Source organism: Anopheles maculipalpis, chromosome 2RL (assembly GCF_943734695.1).
Source record: "Anopheles maculipalpis chromosome 2RL, idAnoMacuDA_375_x, whole genome shotgun sequence".
Lineage (NCBI taxonomy): Eukaryota > Metazoa > Arthropoda > Insecta > Diptera > Culicidae > Anopheles > Anopheles maculipalpis.
The window spans coordinates 49,759,628-49,785,937 of NC_064871.1; the positions used below are offsets into that span (position 1 = coordinate 49,759,628).

General features: G+C 47.4%; 1 protein-coding gene across 4 annotated transcripts in view; it reads left to right on the plus strand.

Annotated features, from left to right (window-relative positions):
* The window catches only part of LOC126556637 (homeobox protein prospero), a 97,926-nt gene that overhangs the window by 60,010 nt on the left and 11,606 nt on the right, over nucleotides 1–26,310 (plus strand). For 3 of the 4 annotated variants that reach the window (XM_050212022.1, XM_050212024.1, XM_050212023.1), the window contains exon 3: nucleotides 20,853–26,151. In XM_050212022.1, coding sequence (XP_050067979.1) covers nucleotides 21,191–26,151 — 4,961 coding nt within the window. In that variant the 5' untranslated portion in view covers nucleotides 20,853–21,190. The remainder of the gene's footprint in view (nucleotides 1–20,852; nucleotides 26,152–26,310) is intronic. The other variant, XM_050212025.1, reaches the window with a different exon arrangement.

Below are 26,310 nucleotides of genomic sequence, written 5' to 3' on the forward strand. Positions count from 1 at the left end.
AACTTTGACAACATTGAGCCACAAGAGCACTGACCGGTGCACAATCGTGCAGTCGATGGTTCTAATTGTAAAACAAAGAGGAAAAGTTTTTTTTCCCCCCTATTCTTTTTCCTTTAGCTCTACATACTATAGCCCACTTCATTCTTTGTATTCCTTGTGACCGAAGGACTGCTCGTGCAAAAAGGATTGGCTTACAGTGGTGATGTGAAAGAGTGCTCATCTCTTCGTCTGGTCGTATTGTTGTTTGATGCTGCTTGACTAGCTTCAATCAAAGCAGACCTAAAATGGTTCATGCATATTAGCCTGGCTTCGACGATGTTGCTAGCATTCAATGAGGGTTGAATCGGTAGTTTGCTGACGAATGATTGGTCAGTAGTAAGAAATATTCTAAGTATAATTGAAATCGATAAAGTGATTTAAATACCGCCATATTATTTATGCTCATGAAATAAAACACAAGGAGGTTTTTCATTTGAAGTTTTCACTGCACAGTATTAAGAGATCTCCAAACAATGAACTACAATGTTGTAGCATATCTGCTAAACGCATACAACAAGCGTTACGTAGCATTATACGCTGAGCAGAAATTCATCAATTTTACAAATTGGCATTAGTCAAGATCGTAAGAAATGTACATTCAGCTATTTTGAACAAGCGCACGCCTTAACATGAACATTCAAACACTGACCAGCGTATGATATCAGTTCAAAACAACCAGCGAGTCCAGACAGTGGTCAGCAACACAAAAAAAGTAACTTCCAGATATCCGGCACATTTTAAGCAGACTCTGCAATCGATCGCACCTCTCCGATCGATCAGTTCAATAATAGCAACACATTGCTTGCAAGTGCAGCCACCGATCGCACCGCGACACATTTTCTGCTTACTTAAATATTTTTGTAAAAGTGCAATAGCAAAAAGAACAACCACTAAGAAACAATTTTTGCTTACAAAAAAGGAGCAAAATCTATTGTGAGAACTGGGTATAAATAAAGCGGTTTAGGAAGCCTTCGAGGGAGAGATAGCACTCTAGAGAGAAGGTGCAACAAGCTAAACCTTGCGTAAAATTTTTTCTAGAGGTTTGAGTGTCCCCCTACCCAAGGTAAGGCCTCAAACCTCCAACATGCCTGTAAGGAATATTCCTTCCGAATATCCAAAGTCGCCTGGCCGACTTGCTCCGCCGATGAACATCGAGAGTCCCCCTACCAAAGGTAAGGCCTCGATGTCTCCAACATTCCTGTAAGGAAGATTCTCATCTAGAATCTTCAGAGTGCCTGAACAGTCAGATAAAAGAAAGATATTGGTCCACACAGCTAGCAATCACGTCGCTCCGTTCTTGTCGCGATTATAGGTACGAAATTCTTCTTCTCCATCACAATGTTATCTCCTCGCAGTGATTTCATCGTTTCAAGTATTCCAGAATTTAAACGACCCTCGAATCTCAACGACCAAATAAACTCATATGATAAATATTGAACGGTCGCTAACTGACTTAAAATTTACTGTCCATAGTAACAGCTAGTAACGGCCATTTTGAATCTTCCAAAAAGTGTTGGGTCGAATGCACATTGCTTTGCAGTTCATTGAGCATTTAAATGCACCGTAGCGGCAGACGGCGAAAGAAAAATGCACAGAAGCGACGAGGCGCGGTCACAGTTAACTTCCAGCTCAATCGTTCAAAGCAAGACTAATTTCTATGAGACACGGTACAAAGTAATGGAGTGATTAATCAACCAAATTAAAAATGTCGTTCATCCGCTAGCACCTGGGGAGGGTGCTGTCGTTATATAGTCTCGCAAGAAGCTAGAGCCACCACGAACCTGTCGAACCTTCTAATGTTGGGATGTGGGATTGAGCACCATGAAAAAGGATGCACCATTCTTTGCCAAAATGGACGCCATCGATCGATATCGGAGCGCGAACGTGGACCTCATGAGGGCGGGAGGCAGGTCTCGAAACATTTGTGGTTTGTTGTTTAGGCTTTTTCGTGCCTGACTTCCGTCGCTGCAGGCGAGAAGTACATATGTTTCTACCGTGCATTGATCGTGGACTGGGGATGAGTTGGTAACGGGAACGGATGGTAAGCCCTCCGGAAAGCCGGATTCACGGCAAAAGAATGGGAGGTTATCCCTAAGCGGGCGGGGCCCTCTTTTGTTCGCGATGCTTGGGCTTATGTGCATATAAATTGAATCATGCTCGGTATTAGTGCCCAACTCGTCGTGGGATCCCCGGCGTCGTGGTGGATGTCCGGCTAGAATAAACCCGAAAGATTTTCCTATTGCCTGTTTGGTGTTTTTTTTTTTTCTCCACGCAATCCTTGCTGCCGCCAGATCGATAACACCGTACCGGACAGGCGGAAACATTGCACTAACTCACGGTCATATTCGATGACGCGCCACCAAGGGAGAACAGTGTGCCTTTTATGCTTCATCCGCATCCGTTGCCTATTTGCCTGGAACGTTGACAAGATTGACACGCTGTCGCTCAGGCAGTCGCGGCTAGCGGCAGCTGCAGCTTCAAACTGCATCCGATTGCATCCGGCTACACTAGCTCCAAAGGAGAGAGGAAAAAAACGGACCATCAGCCCCCCCCCCCCCATTACCACCCAACTCCATCCACACACACAATAACACACAGGACTAACGAGCTTTTGGCTGCTTCGTTTCGTCGTTACCTTCAACCTTCCGGGCGTGTACAATTCGGGCGGCATCACATCGGTCGAGAGAGAAAAAATCGACACCCACCCAACGCCATCCGCTTTTTCCCCCAGGTCGGTGGATCACGAAGCGTGAAGAAGTGCATCTAGGCAACGTCCATTTACTAACCCGCGATATTTTCGGAATGCTGCGGGAAAAAGTGCATAGAGCCTCTCTACACCACGCGCCCTGCGCGATAGAAAGAAGGGTGCTTGGGGGTGGGTGTGTTGCTGCACACCTGACCAATGCCGAGTACTGACCGATCGCCCTATGTACCTCTATGCCCGGCTGTCCCAGGAACATATCGTGTCTCGCTGCGTGCAAAAAGTGCATTCAAATGAAGGGCCCGTGCGCACAACACCATGGCTAACGTCCAGGGAAGAATTTTCGCGTACAAAAACGAAACCCAATACGCGAATGTGTGTACCAGTGTGTTATGCAAATTCGCGAACGGAGCTTATGTGTGTTTGTGTGGAGGCTAAAAATTGCATTTCAAAACTTTATTTACTTCAAATGCTGCTATTCCCAAAAGCGCATTGGGCCTCTGTGGCGGCTAATGGGGGTGACGGAAGCAGACTGTCGCGGTGGCAAACGTTTTACATAAGCGAACGCTATTTCATCACAACGCCATGGAACGGAACAACGATTGCATCGGTGCTATTGATAAGAAAACTGAAACAAGAAGAAGTGAAAAGCAGATATAGGCTTAATTTATCCCCAAAATTTATTTCATGAGCTCGCGCGTTTTGGATCAATTTTGGTACATTTTAGAATCTGATGCTGTGTTGTAGCTGAAGTTGTGACAATTATGACACTTGCCCATAAGGGTTTTAGAAGCTTCTGCATTTTATTTTACTTTTTAGAAACAACAAATCAAAAGTAAATTGATTGTTACTTGAGAAAAGTATTTGAAAAGTTTATTTATCTCAATATTCCAAACGCCTCTAATGCGTTGTTCCTCAAATACTAAGAGATATTGGGATATTATACAGCATGGAAAACCATCTCACACAAACCGTTCGATGCACTATTTCGTTCCACAACGCAAAATGTAAGAAGTGTACGTAAAAAACTATATAAAAGTAAAACACGGGCAACACATTCGTTCCGAGTGGACTTCACAAGTGGAAGAGAAACACGCTAGAGAACGATAGGAAACAGAAAACAAAAAAACAAAACCTCAGGCCCTAGGAAAATCGAGATCAACTGAGCATTATTGCCAATGCGTTTTGCTTGCAAAAGCGCATTAATCATCACCATCACCAGCTTCACATCTGATGGTCCACCGATGCCTGGACGTTCGGTGTACTGTACGATGAATCCTCCATCCCCATCTAGTGCTTCAACCGACAAAATGCACCGGATGCGATGGGGATGAACTTTGCGCGTGCAGCAAAGGCAACAGCAGCAGCAGCAGCAGCAGCAGTAGGCGCAATCCAGGAATGCTGGTGCAGCATCTCCATGTTTCATTCAGCATCTCAGCACGGTGGTGAATATATCGTGTATCCTGACGAGTATCCTGCCATGTCCGAGGGTTGCCTCAAAGAAAGCCGGCAAAAAATCGAACCAAACACACACATGGTTACGGCGAAATGCATGCGATTGCGTGGATACATTTGGCCGCGGTGCAGCAGCAGAATCGTTTGGATACTTACGCTTCGCTGCTGATACATAAGCTTTGGTCCGTCGAATGCACCGCCGACAAGTCGTCGGTAACAAAACCAAAACCCCTTCTGGATCAGGGTTTTGTTTTGTTTGACCAGACGCGGAACGAGGTCACGAAAGAGCTAGAGGGAAGGGGGATGGGAGGGGGGGGGGGGGGAAGCGTTGGGTGTGTTGGGTCAGAGATGTGATGTGGCGGAAACGCGCTAGGCATACAAAACTGGACAAATGAAACGAACGAACAAACGAGCCCGCCCGCGAACACACACTCGCTGATGCTGCGAGTGGAGATCATTAGAGGTGCGAGTGCACGCCGGGGCACACACATCATTGGCACGGAAGCACGAAAAGATGGACAAACGCACCATACGACGATGGGAACTGCTGGGTAAAAACTTAGCAAATGACGTCCCAGCACAACCGCCCAGCAGCTGGACCTCGTTTCTGGCAGGAGTGGAATGTATTGGAGCGAGGGATACTGGCGCTTTGCTCCAATTGATGTCCAGTTCCTGGCAAAAGGTATCGATCCAATCTCCGTGCTCTAGGGAGCACCCAGAAATTGAGATAGAATGTGAGTGTGACGGATAGTGATAGAGAGAGAGAGAGAGAACGTGAACGCTTCGAGGAGAGTAAGTGGAGGGAGTAGAAAGAGTTCGCGAGGCTTGTCAGATGCCATTTGATATATGCTATGTACCATGCACATGCACTTCTGATGGAGCTCCCATCCCATCGCTGGGGTGAGCTTACGCATCTGTGTGCGTACGGCTGTACGTGGGCTTTTGCTGGATACTGTTCGACGTGCGTTGTGCATGCGTAGCCATATATGTGTGTGTGTGTGTGTGTAGTTTTTGCCGACTGCATCGAGTGCATTCGATTGCATTTATGTTTCACTGCCCAGACGGAAAGGCTTTGAGATTTCGGTGGATTCGAGCGGGCATACGCGCACGCATGGTCGAGCAGCAGAAAATAGGATTAATGCCTGGAAGGCTTTATCAAGTTTTTAGTACGAAATTGTAGTACCACCTCCGGTTCGTCTACTATCAAGCCCCTTTCCCTCCCGAAACCTACCCACGACTACGTTGAACATCTTTCTAGTTGCTATGGGGTTTGCGTTCGATACACATCGCGTTCAATGTGGAGAACACTGCTGGATGTACTCCCGGCTGGTGCCGCTGGCCCCTAGTAAGGTAAACAAGCACATAGAAGAACAGGGGGATGTGTGTATACTACCAAATCCCTAAACAGGGAGCCCATCCACAAAGCCTATGGTTCTGTTTGCGATAGAGGATCGGTAGGACTATGCATCTCTATTGCTAAATGTGTGTGTGTGTATTGCAGTATGGGAAAGTTTTAAACAATCGGTCGAATTAGTTTTTTTGTGGGTTTTCTACACGCAATAAAGAAGTGTATCTCCACAGGCAGGCATCTAAAAATAGTGTGCAAGATGAGACTACTTTTTGATTTGAAAATAAACAAGTAAAACAGCATAACTATTTGGATGTAAAGTATCATAGCTGCATCATCAAATATCGTACCTGTTCCAGCGCACCTTTAAAATATTTTCCCTTTCCAATTGATACCCTATCACAGAGGTTACAGTAAAGCACTTAACCTTTTATGGTTCAAGCGCACAGTCTTCAAACGTCAACAGCATATGTCGTACGCGTACTGAAGCGGTCCTAGAACAGCAGTCGTAGTGGAAATGTTTATTTTAATGTACATTTTAAATTGAGCCATACAAAAAAGTTGCACGTGCTTTGATCACCTACGAGGTCTAGCATAATTCAGCGGAATATCAACAGTGGTTTGTTCCCGGCTTCCTTTCGCTTTAAGTACATTCCTTGACATTTTTATGAAGCCATATACTATTTATTAATGTAAATATAAATCGAAAACCTTTGGATCTAGTTGATCGTTCAGTATGCTCAGTCAGACTTGAGACAGAGATTTAAAGTATCTGTAATCGGAGATGCCCATAAACGCCCCTTCTTTTCTGCCTCTTTACACTAGCAAACTTAACATTTACATTGACTCATGACTGTTCTCGAGAAGAATATAAGATAATAGGTCTGATTGTCAAAGCCAAACGGAAAACTTTTCGATGGAAAGACTCTAACGACTTAGAGTCGACGAATGTTTCGTCGATTTTTTGCATACGTTCATACATTTACGGATTGCTTTGTTCATACATTCACAGATGATTTCATTCGAATTAAACCTATACTTGAATGCTTATTTTGACTAGAATCATCAACCAATGCTTGATTCAGTTTGATCAGTTTGTTCCTGCACACCACTAAATAAAATCACTAAAACGACTTCAAAATGATTGTCATGATATAAGGCCTGATTATGGAACTCAAATGTCTTCTCAAACGTCACATAATTGCCACTTTGGTATTATGACTATTCGTTTGGCTAAATCAGACGTTTAAAAGTCGATGACAGATCTTTGTCAAACGGAAAGTCAAAAATTTTCATTGCCTGAGCCAAACCGAAACGCGCATTAGTCATAAAAACCATGTTTACCACAAAAAGTAGTATATTATTGAACCAAACTGATTCATTAGTTTATGATTCTAGTCAAAATTAGCATTTAAGGAGAGATTTTATTCAAATGTAATTATCTGTGAATGTATGCATAAAGTCGACTCTAACGGGAGACCATAATACAAATTTGCTTTCCGTTTGGTTAGAGTCTTTCCGTCGGAAAGTTTTCCGTTTGGCTTTGACAATCAGATCTATATCCACGTATAATATAAATACTTTTCTATCGATCTACGCTTGAAAATGGTTTTTATGAATGCAAACTTTATTTTCCGTTGCCCTTGACTGAGGGAAATCTTTCGATCTAACGCGCGTTTCCGTTTGGTCTAGGCAATGCAAATTTTTGACTTTCCGTTCGACAAACATCTGTCATCGACTTTATAACGTCTGATTGAGAAAACCGTCTGATTGAGAAATGTGACGTTTGAAAAGACGTTTGGGTTTTACAATCAGGCCTTATAACTGTAGACAGACTGCGCATAGAGCACACTGCGACGAAGCTTGAGGTTTGCTTACCAAACAAGAATACCAAACTAGCCATCTGGTATCGATAAGGCGATGTTGTGAGACGCCCCCGAGATCGTGGCTCAACTCACCAACATGGGACGTATCTTGCAATACTCAAAACTGTCAATCCATGGACAATCCAAGACACATTAGTGCTCGATTTGTAAGAAAGAAATTGATGTACAAGCATTGAACACCTCATCAGCAGCCACGCGAAACGAACGTTGAGCCTCTATCTCTCTCTAGAACGTGTCATTTATCCACTGAACCAGAACCATCGCGTGGGGCCATCCGTCAATCGCCAGGAAGGCAAAGCAGCGGACCGGATGGAAATATGTTATGCATATTTTTACGACTGATCGCGTACGCGCATCCTTCGTGCAATCAATTTTTCCTTTAAGATGATGAGGATGTGCTTCATCGGTAAAATGATCCAACGGAATAATGACCCTTACGAACTTCTACAACGCATCAGCACCGTTCGGGGCCTTCCTATTCCCCGTCTGCTTGATGAGAGAAACTTATTTTACGAGCGTTAATTGCTTCTTCTTATTCTAGTGCTACGTGCGGCGCTATCTTCCTCCCTTACGGAAAGTAATGATGTCCCTAAAACACACAGATGTGTGTTATGCTGTTGTTGCTCAATTTTTCAATAATCCGTCTTCCGGAGGCCGGACACAACTCTGCACCGGACTGACATGTTTCATGTTTCACCCACCATATGACCGCACCTTTTGGATGACCCTTCAGCGGCTGCTCCGGATTCTTGTACATGCTGATGTGATGTGTACAACTTATGATGGGTACAAATTTATCAGAAAATATGTGTTCGATTGGCGTGTCTTCCTCAGCACTGTCCGTTACAATACGCCCTGAAGATTATCCCACCATTTTCTCTTGAGCGCTCAGAACGGAACAAGCAATTGATGAAATTGCTCGCTAGCGTACTCAATATGCGCGGGAAACTGGAAATAAACCGAAACAAGGAAAAGCAATTGGTACCGCTTGCTCTGCTTACTATCGTCGTGTAGTTTTTTTTTATGTGCGCTCAATTGTAGATCTCTCGCTTTAATCCCACCTCGCGTATGGCGCAATTGGCCCCAACGCGCCCTTTAGGATGATTCTTTCGCATACTACAGATTTGCCCGAATGGCTTACCTCCACAACGGCCACACACTGCCTCATGCCAACATGCTTTCACAGTGGCGAAGTAATGCCATTTCCGGCTCCCGGAAGAGCATCGAGCTCTACAGTGTTGGGTGAGAAATTTGAATCCTTTCGCCTTGATGTATCTGTGTGAGAGGTTCCCATAAAGGCCGGGCTACATTGATCGTACTCGCAAGCGTAATTTTTATATTCACTAGCGCATCTGGCGGCGACCAGCGCAAGCTAGATGTGGGTATAATTTAAGTGCCAAAATTATTCATGCTTGGTGTCTCATCAATTTTCGACCAGGCTGTCTGTATGCCGTAACACGTGCTATTTTTATATTAAATGTATACAAATAGGCCGGTAAATTTTGCTTACAATTTTATAAAAAAAAAAGTTCTACCAAGCAATATGACAAAGCCGTTCCTCATGAATAAAAAAACTCGCTCTATACTAAAAACCGCTACAATACCAAAACGAACAACCAGTTTCACACACTCTGCAATGTAGTTTAAATGATGAAATAGATGGACAAACCCTACAACAAATTATTTAAGCACTTGTGAAACCTACAAACACTACATTTTTCAATAAAATGTTCAGCTCAATTGCGGCCCCGAGCCGAGCCGGCGATTCACAGACAACAGTTCACACACACACACACACAATTTTCGTTAAAAACAGTTGTACTTACTATTTTTTCATTGCGTCCACTGCTTCCTGCTTGTTCCATGGCTAGAAATACAATATGTATGTTAAATTACCACATATTTTCAAAAAAACATACACGACAAAATATCGAACATACTCACCGAGCTGTTTGTTTACTGGTTTGTGATCAAAATTATAGGCTCCTCGACCCAAAACGCTTTTTGACAGATAAATTATACCAGCCTCTAGCTTCGACCCGCCGCCGCTAGATGGCGTATGCGTTCACAAAAATTACACTCAGGAGTACGATCAATGTAGCCCGGCCTTAAGATCCGTATCAGAGGGTGTACGCGATCAGCTTGCGTAAGCAGCCGTAGTGCACTGACTTCAATTAAACTTGGCAACACATTCAACTGCGTTCCCGAGCGCGTTTGCTTGCACCAAGTGGACCGTCGGACCTCTGGTGTTTATGGTACAGTTTCGTTAATCAAGGAACGGCTGACGAGGCGGCCGGAATGCATCAAGATGCAAATTAATTAATCGTTTTGCGGCGGCTTGCCGGGGCGCACGAATGACTCATGCGAAACGGTCGTTGCTCACTGTTTTTCACACCATTTAAGTGTCATGGGTTTCTTGAGCGCATTGGCAGCTTCTCCGGCGCGGTTGATTAAGTCCACATTCGGCCACATATCTACCCGCGAATTAGACACGCAGGAGCACACGTTACTTACGCCACGGACGCCAATGGGCAATGACTCATCGAAAAGAAGCACGCATTCTTCCTTACTTTTTTCGCCGTTTCACCTCGGTGTCTTTAAGATCGAAACTTAAAGTAATGTTAAAAAGCCTTTTCGCTTCGTTCTAAAGCCACTTCCTTTCCAGCATTATGAAGAGTTTTCTTTCCGTTCCGCGTACATCAACCACCCGTTCTGCATCAGAACATTGGTGGAAAAAAAAACGACTCTTTCGTCCAAAAATACACCAACGGCGCAACTCATTTCCTTCCTTAATAGCACACCTCAAAAAAGCGTCTCCTCGCAAGTCTTCCTTTCCCTTCTAGCAACACACATAGGTTTTTTCTTTTTTTTTTTGGTCCGTGGTTTTCATTTTACTTTCCAAAAAAAGAAAAAAAAAAGCTACACCCAAAAGTGCATACAGCAGAAAGTGCATAGACAACGGATCCTTGCACTATCTGCATACGGTGGCGGGTGCATAGGAAATAAAATAACCTTCCCTTCCATCGTTCGCCGCACAGCGTGCAGTAATAACAGCAAACAGAATTTGAAGCCAGGATTTGATGGTTCCTTAACTTTTTTGTTGCTTCCTTTTTTTTCCTCCCCTTTTTTCCCCCGAGCCGGTTTTCTCACGGTTTTTCTCTGTGTGGTTTGGTGAGATGGTGCAGAAATCCTGCTGGAATAGTAGGCGCTGCCCATGAAGAATCAAATAATAGTCCTTATCTGCGCTCCATCCCAGCCCGCAGCCCGCGTGTGTTTCTGTCCTCCGAGCTGCAAATGGAAACATATTTTGCCGAACGTGCATTGCATTTTGCTGCTGCAACCGATTGTGTGGTACGGGTGTACAATCAAGACTCCACACGTTTCTGTGTGCATTGGGTTCGCGCCGGAGTTGCCCTTCATTATTGCTTAATATGTGATTTTTATATTTTCACAAAATGACGAAACGAATATGCACCACCTTCCTATAGCTTTTGCCTCATTTTAAACGCTGACGACGTACCGGTGGTCGCTCTATCTCGTTCTCGTACGGGAAGTGAATGTGAAGGTACAGAATGGTATTTTAAGCCTTACAGAGCCTACGCGAGCAAGTGAGAGCCACTTTGCTTGGGTTTTGGTAAAGCAACAACCACCACCAAATCGGGCTGTACAGCGATGGATCGACGTCAGTTGGCTAGACGAAATTTTAATCGTTATTCAACAGAACAGAAGGTAAAAGAAAAAGCAAATAAAAACCCCCAAAACAACAACGGCGCCCACCAGCGCTCACCATGTGACTGAAGATATTGCATTGCAGAATTACAGAGTGGAGTTTCGCCGCTGTGCAGCGACGAAATCAAACCCCCCCCCCCAAAAAAAAAAAAAACAAATCAAACAAACCAACAAACACAAACAGCTGCTAAAACTGCATCATGCAGTCGCATCATGCACACACGCTCGCTCAGACGCGATGCACTTTTTGCACCGACATTTTGATGCCATGCGATGGGCTGGAAATTAAAAACTCTGCCTCCGCTCTGGTAGAGTACTATCAAATGTGCATTATGTTGCTAATTCGCTGTGTTGGACCGAACCCCGGATGCAATATATATATTGCGTTGCCATGGAAATGAAAGTTTCGCAGCTTAGTTTAAGACGTCCTAGGACTTTTTTTTTTTGGGGAGGGTGGAAAGATATTTACATGATAACGTGATATCCATTTCTTTTTTCTGCTGCAGGACCAAATCATGCTTTCCTGTTTTTTTTTTCTTTTCGGTGCATGCAAAGTTTGAGGAAAATCCCTCTTCTATTCTGAGATGAAACTCGCTACCGAAGTACACTTAAACTACGCCGGTCTACACACGCAAGGAGCAAACTCATTAAATACGCTCTCAAGGATGTTTTATGCACAAAGATGCACAAGGCTCTTCACATTCGGGGTGACGTTTGTCGGGAAGTGTTCATGGTTTGTGGTATGATGCACTTGCGGGGAGGGGGGGTGGAGACACACACACACACTCACACACACTCACAGATTTTCTATGCACTTCGGTTCAAGCCGGCACCCGGTGCGTGACAAATCATTTCTTGTTGTGCAGACGTGGGAAGACGTATTTCCAACGTTTGTAAGACGCGTATCGCGCGTATCCTTTTTTTCCCGTCTAGAGTGGAACAACACCCCTGAAGGGATTGCATAATTTGCTGGCTTAAGACCACATGCAAATACTCCCGCCCCCGCACATGCACATCATCATCGCCACCATCCTGCAAGTTTGCCTCAAGAGGACCCTTGGTCCTCTTGGTCCCAAGACAAACACACTGGTTTGCAGAGTTTTCGGGCGAGACAAAGGCCCCCCCTCCCCTCCCCTCCTCCTCCTAAAACCGGACGCGCGCGCACCATGCTTCTTCCATCCATGGCTTGGGCGCAAATTTTATGTTTTCATGCGTTTCATCTTCAGAAGTCATCAGCGAAAAAGCAAACCGAAAAAAAAGGGGTAAAGCAGCAGGCGCCGGGGAAGGATGTTCCGGCTTTGTATTAATTTTCTCCGCTTCCCATACTCTCGACACTCGTTTGCTCGTACACTCTCGCAGGTCCTCGTCGTTCCAACAGGACTCCACGTGATCTGCGTGCGTGCGTGTGTTGGCGGGTGGAGGTTTTCCTACGTCTTTTCTTCGTCCGCATTTTGTTTTTTAGGTTGTTTTTCATCGCATCGCCCTTCCCCTTTGCAGGTTTCCACTCAATTGTCTTTGTTTGTGGCCTCCGAAAGGAATACGGAGCACCCGACGTCGGAGTTTTGGTTCCACCTCGAGAAACTCGCCGCAAAAGACACGGCGGCCGTCCTTCAATAGGTTGATCTAACTCTTTTTCTTGCGCAAATGGGAAATGGAGGATAGAAGAAGAAGAAGAGAAAATTGACGGAGAAAAACATCCCCTTTTTACGAAAAGAAAAACAAAAAAACCCCTGATGAACGGGTTGAATTTTCATCAACTGCTGCAATAACTTGAAATAAGCAGGAGTTGGAGTGGAGTTGCGTTTGGTGAAGTACTAAAATCAATATTTTTTGCGAACCTCGTGTCTAAAGGAGAATTGTGTACCGGACGGCCGTGTCTTGAGGGCACTCTCGTTGAAGGTGTGTCCGGTTTTTGGGGTAATAAAATATGCATTTTCATTATCTCTGCCATCGCATTAGTTCAAGGATGATGTTCAAGGTTGGTTCCATATTGATTTGGAATGACACGAATGCATACGCTGCAAGTGGCAACATTCTCTCAAATACGATTTACGCCTACCAAACACAGTGGTTGGCACGTTAAGGAAATAATTACACAAGACAATGGCATTTATCTGCGCCGGCCAGCATCATCCCCAGTAGCATCAGGAGGCTCTATTCTCTTGCACTAGCCGAAGGCAATACATCCACTGGACGCCATGCACCACACAACCGCCGGCCACCTTAACACTCACACTGGCGTTTCGCATTGTTATCGGCGCCGTATGCAGCAACCAGGCACCGGGCAAAGCGTCCAATTCTTCGGACAGTTCGGTGCGATAAAGCAAGCCGATGCCGAGGTGCGCTGCAGTGCCATAGCATCGTCGTCGTCGCGTTGCAGCGACACAGAAGCGAGGCGCACACAGCAACAGTGACCGGATGTGACAGGCCGAGATCCTGTGACATGACCGCGACACTCTTTAATAATGCAAAATGTCGTTCCGGGGCAGGCTGCAGTGTGCCGGCAGTTTGAGAGTAGTAGGTGGTATATATAAACATTTATATAAAATTTTTCCAAACCTCATCTTGTCAGCTAGCGACGGTAGAGGCGGCACAGAAAGCGTAACACAATGCCAGAAGAAAAATGTAATCCTCAATACGCTGGTGTGGTGACCACCGAATTTTCTCGCATGCCTACAGTGTGCGGTAGTTGCAGTGAGGCTTCAACCCCCCCCCCCCCCCCCCTCTGTTTTAAGGACTGCATTTTCATTTTTCCACTTCTTCGATTTTGTTTTGCCGTACCAATAGGGCCAGATTATCCAATACTACGAACCCATGCCACTCTACTGCCTCTCAACCCTTGTGGACACCATCACAGCCGTATCATGACAGAAAACCGGGCAGCCTTATTTTTTTATTTTGTATTTTGTCTCGTAGATAAAAATGACTCAATGGTAAAATATTCTCGAAACGAAAACCGGGAGAAAACACGAAAACAAAAAATTTAAACGCTAAATGCACTTATACAACACTCTCTCTCTCTCTCTCTGTGTGTGTGTGTGTGTGTGTGGGAAGGACAAATCGAAACTGTGGAATCATTACGATTACCGACGTTTCGGTTCGGGTTGTGCAAAAACCCAGCAAGTCATCTCTTTCGCAGCATGATTTTTGTGCGATTTTGCATGGCTGAGATGGCATTTGCAAATTTTCTGCTGCATCTATTACGCCGTGCAGCCTGTGTAAAAATTTGCAGAAGAGTGCATCAGATGTCGTCAAGAGAAATAAAAAAAAAATCTGACGATTTTTTTCAGTTTTTGTCTGCTTCGTGTCATCGTCGTTAGGTTGAGGTATGAGGGATGTTGAAGGTTATTTGTCGGTTTTTAAATAAGATATGATTAAATCATTCGTTTTGTAAATTTACTAAATCAAACATTATTTGAAATGGTTTTTTTTTTACTCGAAATTACCTCAAACGTAATATTCCTTCGCAGAAGCATGAATACAAATAAACAGTAATGTAGGGAAAACATCCTCATTTCCTGTGTAGCTTATTTTGCACAGACATTTAATGTGAAAAGTGTAACAATTTGCATTTCCTCCGACCGTTCGCTTTTCTCCTAGCAGCCAGAACGACCGATTCACACTCCAAACCGAATGTAAATAAGGTCGAAATGAGCGTAAACACGGACACATTAACAAAGTTCATAGTTATAATCATTGTTTCGGGTGGGTTACACCGGTGGCCACAGGACACAAGCGCCACCCACCGCACCGTTTCACCCGGTATACCATACACAACACGCATGGATGCATGCACGCCAAGAAAAAGGAGGCAAAAGATGCGCCCCAAACTCTCTGCAAACCGCCTTTCATGGAGCCCCACTTGGGAATAAGGTTTTCGCCTTTTTCGCCTTTTTCCTTGGGTAAATACACATGTGCAAAAAAAAAAACCGACTCAACGGAAAATGGTGCTGATGTCCGAGGAACCACGGAGCTTCGAAGCTATTTGCTTCGGTTGCATAAGAAACCTCATATGAATAGCTTAGGGACTCTTTGCTTGCGCCACAGAACCGTGCCACTACCACGCCTAGCAACCGGTAGAATAAGGAATGATACGGTCGGAGATACAGAGAGAGGGAGTGGGAGAGGAGTCACTGCCATATTAATGGCCTGGTTGGTTGAGACGTGTGCTGAAATGTTGATAACCAACAGCCGCAAAGATTCAACTCAAATAGAACAAGAAGAACTTGTGCATATTTACCATCTCGGTTTGGCCACGTTTCTTGTTGCGCTGTTCTGTTGCCCTCCTTCAAACCACCACCGCCGCCGACCGCTAAGAAGAGGTCTCTGGGAAAAACGGGGTATGTTCGGGAAAAAACAGTGAGGTAACGAATGGTGAAGATGGTGCAGAAATTCAGTATTATTGCTATTGCACTTTTCTACTGACGAAGGCGAGCACCCTAAGCCTTCGCGATGCAATAATTTCCTTCGGGCTTTTCTTGCTTTCTGCAAACGGTTGCATTTCTTACGTTCAGCTCCAGGTTCTCTCCCACGTGTCTGCAGGCACACGGCACGGATATCGTCGCTCCCGGTGTGAGCTCCTTCCCAACAAAACAAGGGGTGCATGATATCCGTGAGTCTGGTTGGGAGTCTGGGACATTCAACAGTCGGCAAACGACTAAGTAGAGATTATGAGGCAAAGAAGACGCAGATAGAGCTCGACAGCAGCAAGCGCCATGCGAAGGACGACAGCCAACAGTCGCCTAGGATTGATGGGTTGCTGTCGTGGGACACCACACGACCGGAGGGGAGACGATAAATACGATGACGATGATGTGATGAATAAACCGTGCAGAATGAACTTATGAGTTTTAATTACTCGCTTCTCTCGCAATGTGCAATCTTTGGATGATTTCCGTCGTCCCGAGGATGTTTTTTTTTCTTCTTCTTCTTCCTTTCTTCTTCGTCTTCTTCTTGCGTTCTTACCACGCTCCTTGGCTGCAGCGCCATAATACAAAAGGGGAACTTCGCGTTGCGAAATCTCTTCCATTTTCGCCATCCGCCACACAAGTCATAAAGTCGATCAAAGTGCGCCGCTCCCATTTCGCGTCCCGGTTAACGATGAGGATATATATATGGCATCACGGTGGACGTTATCCTTTCGCAATCCTTTTGCTTTCGTGTCTCGTTTACCGGGGGTGGGCAGGTTCACTCGCCGGTGCTGATGCTCCGCCGCATATCCATTCGCCCTCGCCGCTTTTATTTTCTTCTACCCAATGCGCACTGCATTTGCATTGTATCCAGCGTCCTTTTCCGTGTCTCTCTTCAGCCCTGCTCTACCTCTAACCCGGCAACTTGGTACATGGTGTTTGATGCATTAAAAATCCTTAACCTCCACCAAAAACCGAAAGACGATTGCAAGCGTTTCGAAGGAACGCCGTACCGTATACGCAAGACATTCGTGTACCAATCAAGTGCGGATGGCTGTTCGAGTAGTGCTGGTAAAGCCACGCTTCTAGGACACACGGAAAATGTAAAAAAGTAGGGTTGAGCTATGATATTTTTCCGTATGAAAAATCAATCTCAACTCTAGCTCAGGTGCAATGCGAGGCATGTCGAAAGAGAAGGGGTTAAAGAAAGAGCCTGCCCGAACAACTGAGAAACTTCCCGATTTTCGCATGCTTGCATTTTTATTTATCCTTCACTTAGCATGACGTCTCGCTGTTTTTATGTTTTCCGTGTTTAAAAGGTGATTTAGGAAAGTTTTCAAACAAAGTTGTTCAAATCTATACCGCCTATGTTAACTGAAAGACTTTTTTTTACTGAAAACAAACATCAAACCACAACCATTAAGGGTGGTTTCCGAGCACAAGGATGACAAAAATAAGGAAATCCAAAATCTGTCACGCTTCCTTTCCAATTGAAGCTAATTGAACTTAAAGATTTGTACTGACAGTGTGGACCAGCACAAAACAACACACGCGATGCACTGGCGGCAGCAGTAAGTGCACTTGCTGCCTCGGTAAAACATCACGATGGAAGGGTGTACATGTTTGTCTGCTCGACTGCACTGCCAAATAAATCCCGGTTCCCCCGGAATTTAATTAGCTCTAATTGATAATTGTTTGCAGTAACGACCATGAAAACCTAACGTGTCCTCTGGCGGAGAGTGTAGTTGTTTTTTTTCTTCTCTTGTTTAGTAAGGAAGTGGGAACATGTCTATATGTTTATGCGGTAATTGCATAAGATGTACTGTACACCAACCAGCATAATACACAGCAATACTCTGCTGACCCCGGACATCAGAGGAGACCAAAGGAGTAGTTAACTGAAACAAATTCTTATTACTTTGATTCACATCTCAAGTTTACATATTCGAAGACAAAAAATCCCTGCCAATTCCTGCCAATTCCTGCCAACTCTCACACGCGCAGTTCTGTCAGCAACTCTTCCGAACGGAAGGAGACAGTTCTCAGCCATGATACTTCCTTTCGCACGGTATCGTACGGCTTACGCGGGCACCTCATCCATCCATCGTTTGCGGTTTTTTTTTGCGAAAGTATTTCCCTTTTTCGCTCTTCTCTACCGACTCACTTTGCCCACATTCCATCCATCCGTAGTCGTCGTCTTGTGGGAGAATTAATAATAATCAGCACTTCCGGCGAGGATCATCGTATTACACACCGTCGTCGTCATCGTCGGCGTCGATCCATTTCTCATCGGCACGCATTAAGCGGGTGGATGGTGGATAGGTCCCCCTCCCAAAGCCAAGATGCATCATGATGATGGCAGTCGAGGTATCAACAATCCCCTTTCACGGCTAACATCTTCAACCACAACAAGCATCCCGAACTTTGGTGTCCACCGATCGGAAGATATCGTTTGCCCTTTTTCTGACCCATTGTGTAACGAAAGGTACGGAAGGATTCCCCCCAAAAAAAAAGAAGGAATCAGCACAAGTGCTGCACTGAGGGGGTGCGCTGGGGCAGAAGTTCGCAGCGGTCTCAAGTTCGTCTCGAAAGGGAGTGGGTGCCCGTAGTGTGTTCTATCGTACAATACCCGCACACTTTGGTTTACGATTGACTGAATTCCTGAATTTGTCGCATTTGCAGTTTAGGAGTCACTCGGAATGAAATATGGGAACCGAACCAAACAATCATAAGGCAACGGACACCCCGAAAGGAAGCGTGCAAACCGCTGTAATATGATTGCAGTGCGTGATATCTTTGGGATTTCTTCGTCGAAGGGGAAACCGGGGTTAACTGACCCCGTTGGGTTGGTAAATCTCTCAATAGACGGAACCGAAAAAGAAACCGTTGACGTTTCTTGGTGACCGAGACGACACCCTCCGAGCACTACATTTGCCTCACGATAACGATCAGTCGGTGGAGGGAGAGGGTACGGCAACAAATTTAGGACCGCACCTCGCGTGTATGCCACACGACGGCACCGAGCCATATGGAACAAGACGGCAATTATTCTATTTCCGCTTACAATTCCAGCAACTCGCAACTCCTTCGACTCCGTGTACTCTACCACCCTTCGCAGTGTCGTATGCGATTGTGCTCTCAGGTACCCGGGGCTGTAAACCCGTCCTACAAACTGCACAGGTATGCCGAAAGGGGAATGCGACTTAACCCCGGAGTGCGTTTACCGGAGCATAGCGAGTGTGGCACACCGAGAAGACGTTGCGATCCCTTGCTCTGCAAACGTCTTTAAGAAATTCGTTTTCTTTGCGTGTTCTTCGTTTGCTTGGAAAGGTGCATTATCTTCATAACCGATAATGCACCTTTCGTGATGTGACAGCCGGGCTTGGCTGCTCACGTGCATTAGGACACTTGGTGGTGGTGCTCAACGAAGCGTCAAATGTAACGGTCGCTTAAGACGGAAATTCGCTTGGATACGTTGCTGCGAGAGTAACGACTTTTCATGGTTTTTGAAAATTTCGTATACAGACATGTTTCTGACAATGATGCCATTTTCTACAACGCTTAGATATATTATGAGAGCTGCCCATCATTTGATTAACTTTTACGGTCTGCGTATGTGCAAACTCATCAACACAATTGCTCAAACAATGCTTCAAATGCGTACAAAGTGACCTCACTAATAAAAAAGTTGTCCACTCGAATCGCGTCTTCTCCAAAACCAATTGTCAATTACCTCCCCCCCCAATATCATCTCCCCAGCACAGTGGTTGAGGAAAGCACGCAGCAGTGTGCATCTTGAAGAATAATTCGACCAGCAACACGGTCACACTCTGTCGCTTGGGTGATGATATCATTAGGCGTCAATCTTGTTATCGTCAAGAATCCCATTTGATACAGTCCAGAATCCACGCGAAGACGATTTACAAAGCACTCATCGTCGTCATCTTGCTTTTGACTATCGTACGCAAATATTGTCCACCAACTTGTCACGAAGATCAAGAGGGAAAGACACATTTTATTATCCAATTTACGAATGTTTTGATGAGTTTTAGGGACTGTGAAGGCTGGGAAGGAATTGCTCTGATGAAAGGAAAAGGGACAGGAAAACAGTAAACATTCTAAGTTTATCTCTTGGAGTGTGATGACAACAGTAAGTGTGTCAGCGACTACGAGGATTCGATCGCTAATGTGTCTCTGCGTTTGAGAAGGAAGATGATGCCATGCCAGTATCCAATCTCCCCAATTCGTGGCGCATTCGTAAGTAATTAAGTTACTTCTAGTCCGAGGGAGGGTTAAATTGATATTTATAAGTCACCCATTGGAGCTCTAATTAGAAGGCGCCGGCACACGCTTGGCAGCATCCATCAACAACGAAACAGCTGACTCTGAGCTGACACAAGAACCTTTCGGAGGTTACTGCAGATTGCTTCTCTCTTTCCTTGCTTCCTTCTTTCCTTCCTACCGCAACGGCCGCCACAGGACATCAGCATCGGGGCACATTCAAAACCGTTCTTATTGAATGCGTCCCTGCGTCCGGATCAGGACATGAGTGTGTATGTATGCGTGTGTTGGTCGGTATGGCTAAGTTCCAGGTGTGCAACGTGGTAATTTATTTTCCCTGCAGTGAAAAGGAAGGGACGCACACACGTCTTCGATCGGTCGGTCGGTTGAATTCCGAACCCTCGGCATCATCTCCATCTGGCCTACCGCCGGATTGTTGTAAGGGTGAAAGAAACGGCAACAAAACATTAACCACTCACTCGCTTTTAATAGCGCACCTTTATCGAAAGCGTTTAGAAATTTTGTAATAATTCTGGTTAAAATCACAACTTGGATTATGTCCTTAAGAATGTGTCCTCGTATAATGTCGATGCTGTACACTGTTACATCAATTAAGAAAAATAATAATTTAACGAATAGAAACCTCAAAAGATTGATCGCATTTGATCGTAACAGATCTTAAGAAATTATAACACCTTTTATCCAAGATCTAGCTGGACATAGTTTCGCGTGTCCTTCCCTTTAGGGCATAGAAATGGTAGCATTCGTGTGCATTTCGTGGCGGTGGCGTACTTGCAGTATTCGTTTATGCTCGAGCATCCGAAGGAAGCATACACACCGTAGTAGAAACCACGGTAGAAACATAAAAGCATAAAATAACATAACCTAACTCTAACTCTCCGTTTTTTTCTCGTTTCTTTTTGTTCTGTCCGTTTTCTCGTCCGTTTGCTGTTTGCTCTCTTTCGTTGTACCGTACGGGCGCGTTGTGTGCGGTACACCACCAGGTCCATGCCATGGAAGGGGAAAGCTAAGGCCGGGTTAAGCGACCGTTCGGAAATTGGAGGGGGCTCGTGCTCGTGCAGTAGTTCGAAAAAGACAACGCTAAGGAATCGCCGTGCGCAGAAAAAAGACCACGCGCTTGCAGCGACACGAACCGTTGGTAGTGTGTGTGACGACGCTGGCATCTGGGCGGGGAACGTTTCCCCCACCTGCTGGAAAGCGGTTCAATTTTCAGGGGAGGTTATCTTCGCCGTCGTAGTCGTCGTCGTCGTTGCCACCGCTGCCACCATCACCGCCACCACCATCGTCGCCGTCGTGTTCGTGTACTGCAGGCTCCCTGCTTATGATGTCATCGGAGGAAGACTCTGATTCTTTCGGTTTGTACGTCGATAAGTTGCTAAAGAACAACCCTACCAACACAGTGACGATCAGCAGCAGTAACGGCAGTAACAGCAACAGCAGCAACGGGAGCAACAGCAATAGCAAGCGTAGCAGACAGCGCGTAGACGCGGGCGAGCCAAGAAACAGCTACTCCTCGATACCCAGCTTCAGTTCTCGGCCGTCCTTCATGAGCAGTGGTCTATACGGGGCTATTTTTAGCCAGGCGCAGCAGCAACATTTCAGCGGACTTTTCGGTCCCGGCGGTTACGGACCGGCGGCCGCCAGCAAGATGCTTAACGAACTGCTTGGCAGACAAGTGAAGCAGGCCCAGGACGCAACGGATCCGGACACGATTAGCATGCTCTCGGCGATCGAGGCTGCCGCGGCCAGTATCAGCAGTGTGGCCGGCAGCATCAACAACGGCAGCGTGAGCGATTGCGGCGGGCTTACGACGGATAGTGGTGTGAACGGTGCAAGTGGAGGTGTGGTGAATTCCGCCAAGCTCGGGTTCGAAAGTGTGACGAATCTGAACAACAACAATACCAACACGAACAATAACAATACCAGCGCCAGTAATAATTCCGGCAGCAACAATAATACCAGCACTAGCGAAAGTGCGAAAAGTGCTAAAAACGGCAAGAGTGGTAACAGTGCGACAGTGTCAGTGCCGGATGTGACGATGGGCTCGAACCGGCGCAGCAGCAGCTCGAGTAGTACGAGCAGCAACAGTAGTAGCAGCAGCAGCAGCAGCACTAGCAGCAGCAACAGCAGCAACAGTAGCAACAGCAACAATGCTCTTGCGAATACCAACGGTGAGAATAATGGTGGCAGTGGTGGCGGTGGTGACGGTGGCAGCGCCTCGAACGTGGCCAAGTCGGGCAGCGGTAGAAACGCGACGGCGGCCACCGCCAGCAGCAACAGTGCAGTGGACGGTTCGTGCAGTAACGGGCTCGGTGGTGTTATAGACCTTGACGGTGACTCTACAACACCACCAGCCACGAGCGAGTTGGCACACCACATGTTGCGCAACATCTTGCAGGGCAAGAAGGACCTGATGGCTCTCGATCACGAGCTGCGCGCGACGATCCAGAGCAACCAGAGTAGCCAGCAGCAGCAGCAGCAGCATGGGACCGGCGGTCGGATATCGCCGGACAATAACAATGTGATCGGTAGCAAGAATAACAACCACAACAACGCGATCTTCGATGTGAGCAAAATTAGTGAGAACAGCCTCGGCGCCATCGTGAACGGGGGCGAGCTGAGTGATACGAGTGATGTGGGTGGTGGCACCAGCACCAAGGGTGCGGCCGCCAAGCACCGGGCGGCTAACGGCAATAATCAAAATGCGAAAGCGACCCACGGCGCTAGTGATAGTACGAAATGTGATGATTTGCTCGGTACGTCCGCGGACGTCTGTCGTTTAGCGAATGGTGCAAGTGCCGGTGTGGTCGAAACGATAAATCCTAAGCAGGAGAAGAGTGATGTGATCGACGAGCTGGTGGCGTCCTTGCCGGACGAGGTGGACGAAACCGTACCTTCGCCGGCGTCTTCCACTGGTGCCGCCAGTACCGGTGGTTTGATCGCGAAGCAGGAGATGATGGACCTGGACGATTGCTGTCTCGACGACAAGGATCGGGACGAGCGAACGCCAACGCCCGGCAGTGGCATCATGGCGAGCCGCGCCGAACCGGAAGCACTCAATATGAAGCGTGCCCGGGTGGAGAACATTGTTTCGTCGATGCGCTCCAGTCCAGCGATCCTTTCCCAACCCCCGGTGAATGGTTGCAAAAAGCGCAAACTCTACCACCCGCAACAGCACGACAACAGTGCGGCCGAACGGTATGCGGCTGCAGCAGCAGCCGGTCTCAATCTGGGCCTCACGTTGCAGAACTTTATGCTGAGCAGCAGTGCAGCGGCTGCGGCAGCGGCTGCCGCCGCGAACAATACCTCCACCCCCGTTACCGATCCGACAACGACCGATGATGATGATGATCTGGTGGAAACAGTCACGACGCCCCACATTCATCAAAAGCGGGTGGAAAAGGACGTACTTAAGTCGCAGCTGCGTTCCATGCAGGAACAGCTGGCCGAGATGCAGCAGAAATATGTGCAATTGTGCTCACGCATGGAGCAGCAATCGGATACCACCCAGGAGGTGGTGGATGACAGCTCCTCCAGCGACATCATGGAGGATGATGTCGTGAGTGCGTCCGACCTATCGCCGGAAAAGCCTCACCTATCGGCCTCGACCCCCGTCAAGGATGGGTCGGGGTCGAAGGGGCAAACGAATGCGGCGGCCGCGGCAGCAGCAGCGGCAGCAGCAGCCGATGCCTCCAGCATGCTGCAGATGATGAGCAAGATGATGTCGGCCAAGCTGCACAACGCGCTTCCCTCGACACATCCACTGCAGCCGGGCGGTTTTAACGGGACGCATCCGTTTCTGCAGCACATGCAGCAAGCAGCGGCTGCAGCAGTGGCCATGCCGCATGAAACGCTCGGTCAGCAACAACCACCACAACAGCAGCACAGTCAGCAGATGAGCAACGCTGCTGCCATGTATCAGAAGCTGTTTCTCGAGCAGGAAGCGAGGCTAGTGAAAGCGGAACAAGCGGAACGGAATCTACAAGCTTCCAACCAGCAATTGTTACAGCAGCAACAGCAGCAGCAATCGCTTCAGCAACAGCAACAGCAATCACAGCAGCAGCAGCAGATTATGCCACAACATCAGCAACAACATCCAGCTCATTTGCCCGACCGGAGTTCCAGCAGTAACTCATCACAGGTAATACAATCGCAGGTAACTATGCCGCACCAGCAGCAACCTCAAGCACAAAATCAAACTTCCCAGGCACTGTTACAATCGCCTGTTCAACATCCCCAGGCGCAGCCACTTCAGCAACATTCGCCGACGCATCCGCAGCAGCCACCGCAGCAATCTTGTGGCTTAGTGCAGTCCATGTCGACGAATGTCCAGCTTCCACCGCACTCGACGTCCCAGCAGCAGCAGCAGCAGCAGCAGCAACACCAACAACAGCAGCAGCAGCAGCAGCAGCAACAATCACATCCTCCTGTGCAATCGCAACAACTCTCGCCGACGCATGTCCCAATGCAAGCCGTGCCGCAGGCGACCAGCCATGTGGCACCAGCATCGATGGGTGGTCACATTCCTGCTATACCCAAGGGATCATCGCTTCCATCCGATTTGACGAACCGATTGAACATGATGCGCTCGAGCGCAAGTTCTGTCGGACCGATGTCCGGTACGGATCTGGAGGGTTTGGCGGACGTGCTGAAGACGGAGATTACGGCATCGCTTTCGAATCTGGTCGATTCGATCGTAACGAGGTTTGTGCACCAGCGACGATTTCTAGGCAAACAGTCGGAAGCGGCGGCTGCGGCGGCCGAACAACTGAACAAGGATCTGTTGATGGCTTCGCAGCTACTGGACCGCAAGTCACCGCGCACCAAGATAAGTCAGGCTGATCGTCAATCAGGCGCCAGTCAATCAGGTAACGCACCTATGCTAAGTACACCTAGTCTTAACAACGCACCCCTGCCGATGGCCCCAGTGGTGGGTATGTCTGCACCCAACGGCAATGGTCCCTGCGTCCAGCAGCAGCCGCCGTTAGCGAATGTTAACGGTTGTGCCGGACAGCGGCTAAACGGGAGTTCCTTTCCCGCGATGCCGGCCATGCCCGCCATGCACGTACCGAGTGCGGGATCGACGCACGATCCGAAGGGGGCTGGCCCGCAACAGCAGCAACAGCAACAGCTCGCAGCTGCGGCGGCCAGTATGAACACGATCGGTATGCCTCCTCATGTACGTCCTTCTCCTTCTACAGCTATGTTCCAAACATCGAAAACGCCACAGAACATCAACTCGGTTGCAGCCGCAGCACTCTACAACTCGATGAATCAGGCCCTCGGGACGCCCAGCCAGGTGAACCCGTTCTGTCTGCCACCACCGGAACCCCGCGAACACAATCCCGAGCAGAACGAGGCGCTCAGCCTTGTGGTGACGCCGAAAAAGAAGCGGCATAAGGTGACCGACACGCGCATTACACCACGAACAGTGAGTAGAATTTTAGCTCAGGATGGCATTATTCCGTCCTCGAATCAGGTGCAAGTTGATTCACAACAATCTCAACAACAGCAGCAGCAGCAGCAGCATACGCCATCGCAGCAGCAGCAATCGCAGCCGCAGCAGCAACAATCGCAGCAGCAGCTTCCAATGGGTGGCGCCAACAATTGTCTGGGAAACAACAACAACAATAACAACAACAGTTGCAGCAAAAACAACAACACCTTGAGTGGGCAGCAGCAACAGCAGTCCCAATCTCAAGCCGCATCGCAACAACCAACCCCAGCCCAGCAGCAGCAGCAACAGCAGCAAACGCAGCCTTCCCCGTTCAACAACGGTCAGTCGGCCGGTACGGTTCAACCGTCCGGTCCGACAACGCCCACGGAATGCAAATCGCCGAGGTCGTCCTTCCACGGGGCCGCCTCGTCGATGCTGCCCGTCTCACTGCCTACCTCGGTTGCGATCCCGAACCCATCGCTGCACGAGTCGCAAGTCTTTTCGCCCTACAGCCCCTTCTTCAATCCGCACGGTCCGCACGGTGGCCCACACGGTCCCCAGCCGTCACAGTTTCACCATATGAAGGTGTCGTCGAGCCCGCCCGGCATCAACGGCATGCTGGACCCGCGTGATTCCCCGCCACTACCCCACCCGCCAACGATGCTGCATCCGGCCCTGCTGGCAGCCCATCACGGCAACTCACCGGACTACGGACATATCAGAGCGTCGATGGATGTGAACGACCGTAACTCGGACTGTACCTCTGCCGATATCGCCTACAACGGAATGGAGCCTACTATATCCTTTTCAAAACTACAACTTTTTGATGCTTCCTCTATTGCAGCGTAAGACATTTTTACTTTTGCTTTCTATCATTCTGCTATCTGTGCAATTGCTCTATTGTGAAAGGCCTCTCAAGACATTAACTGTAGGGTTAAAATTGAAACCAAAAACCTCTAGTTTGATTTAGACTTTGAAAACAACTAACAGCGTAACAATAGTTG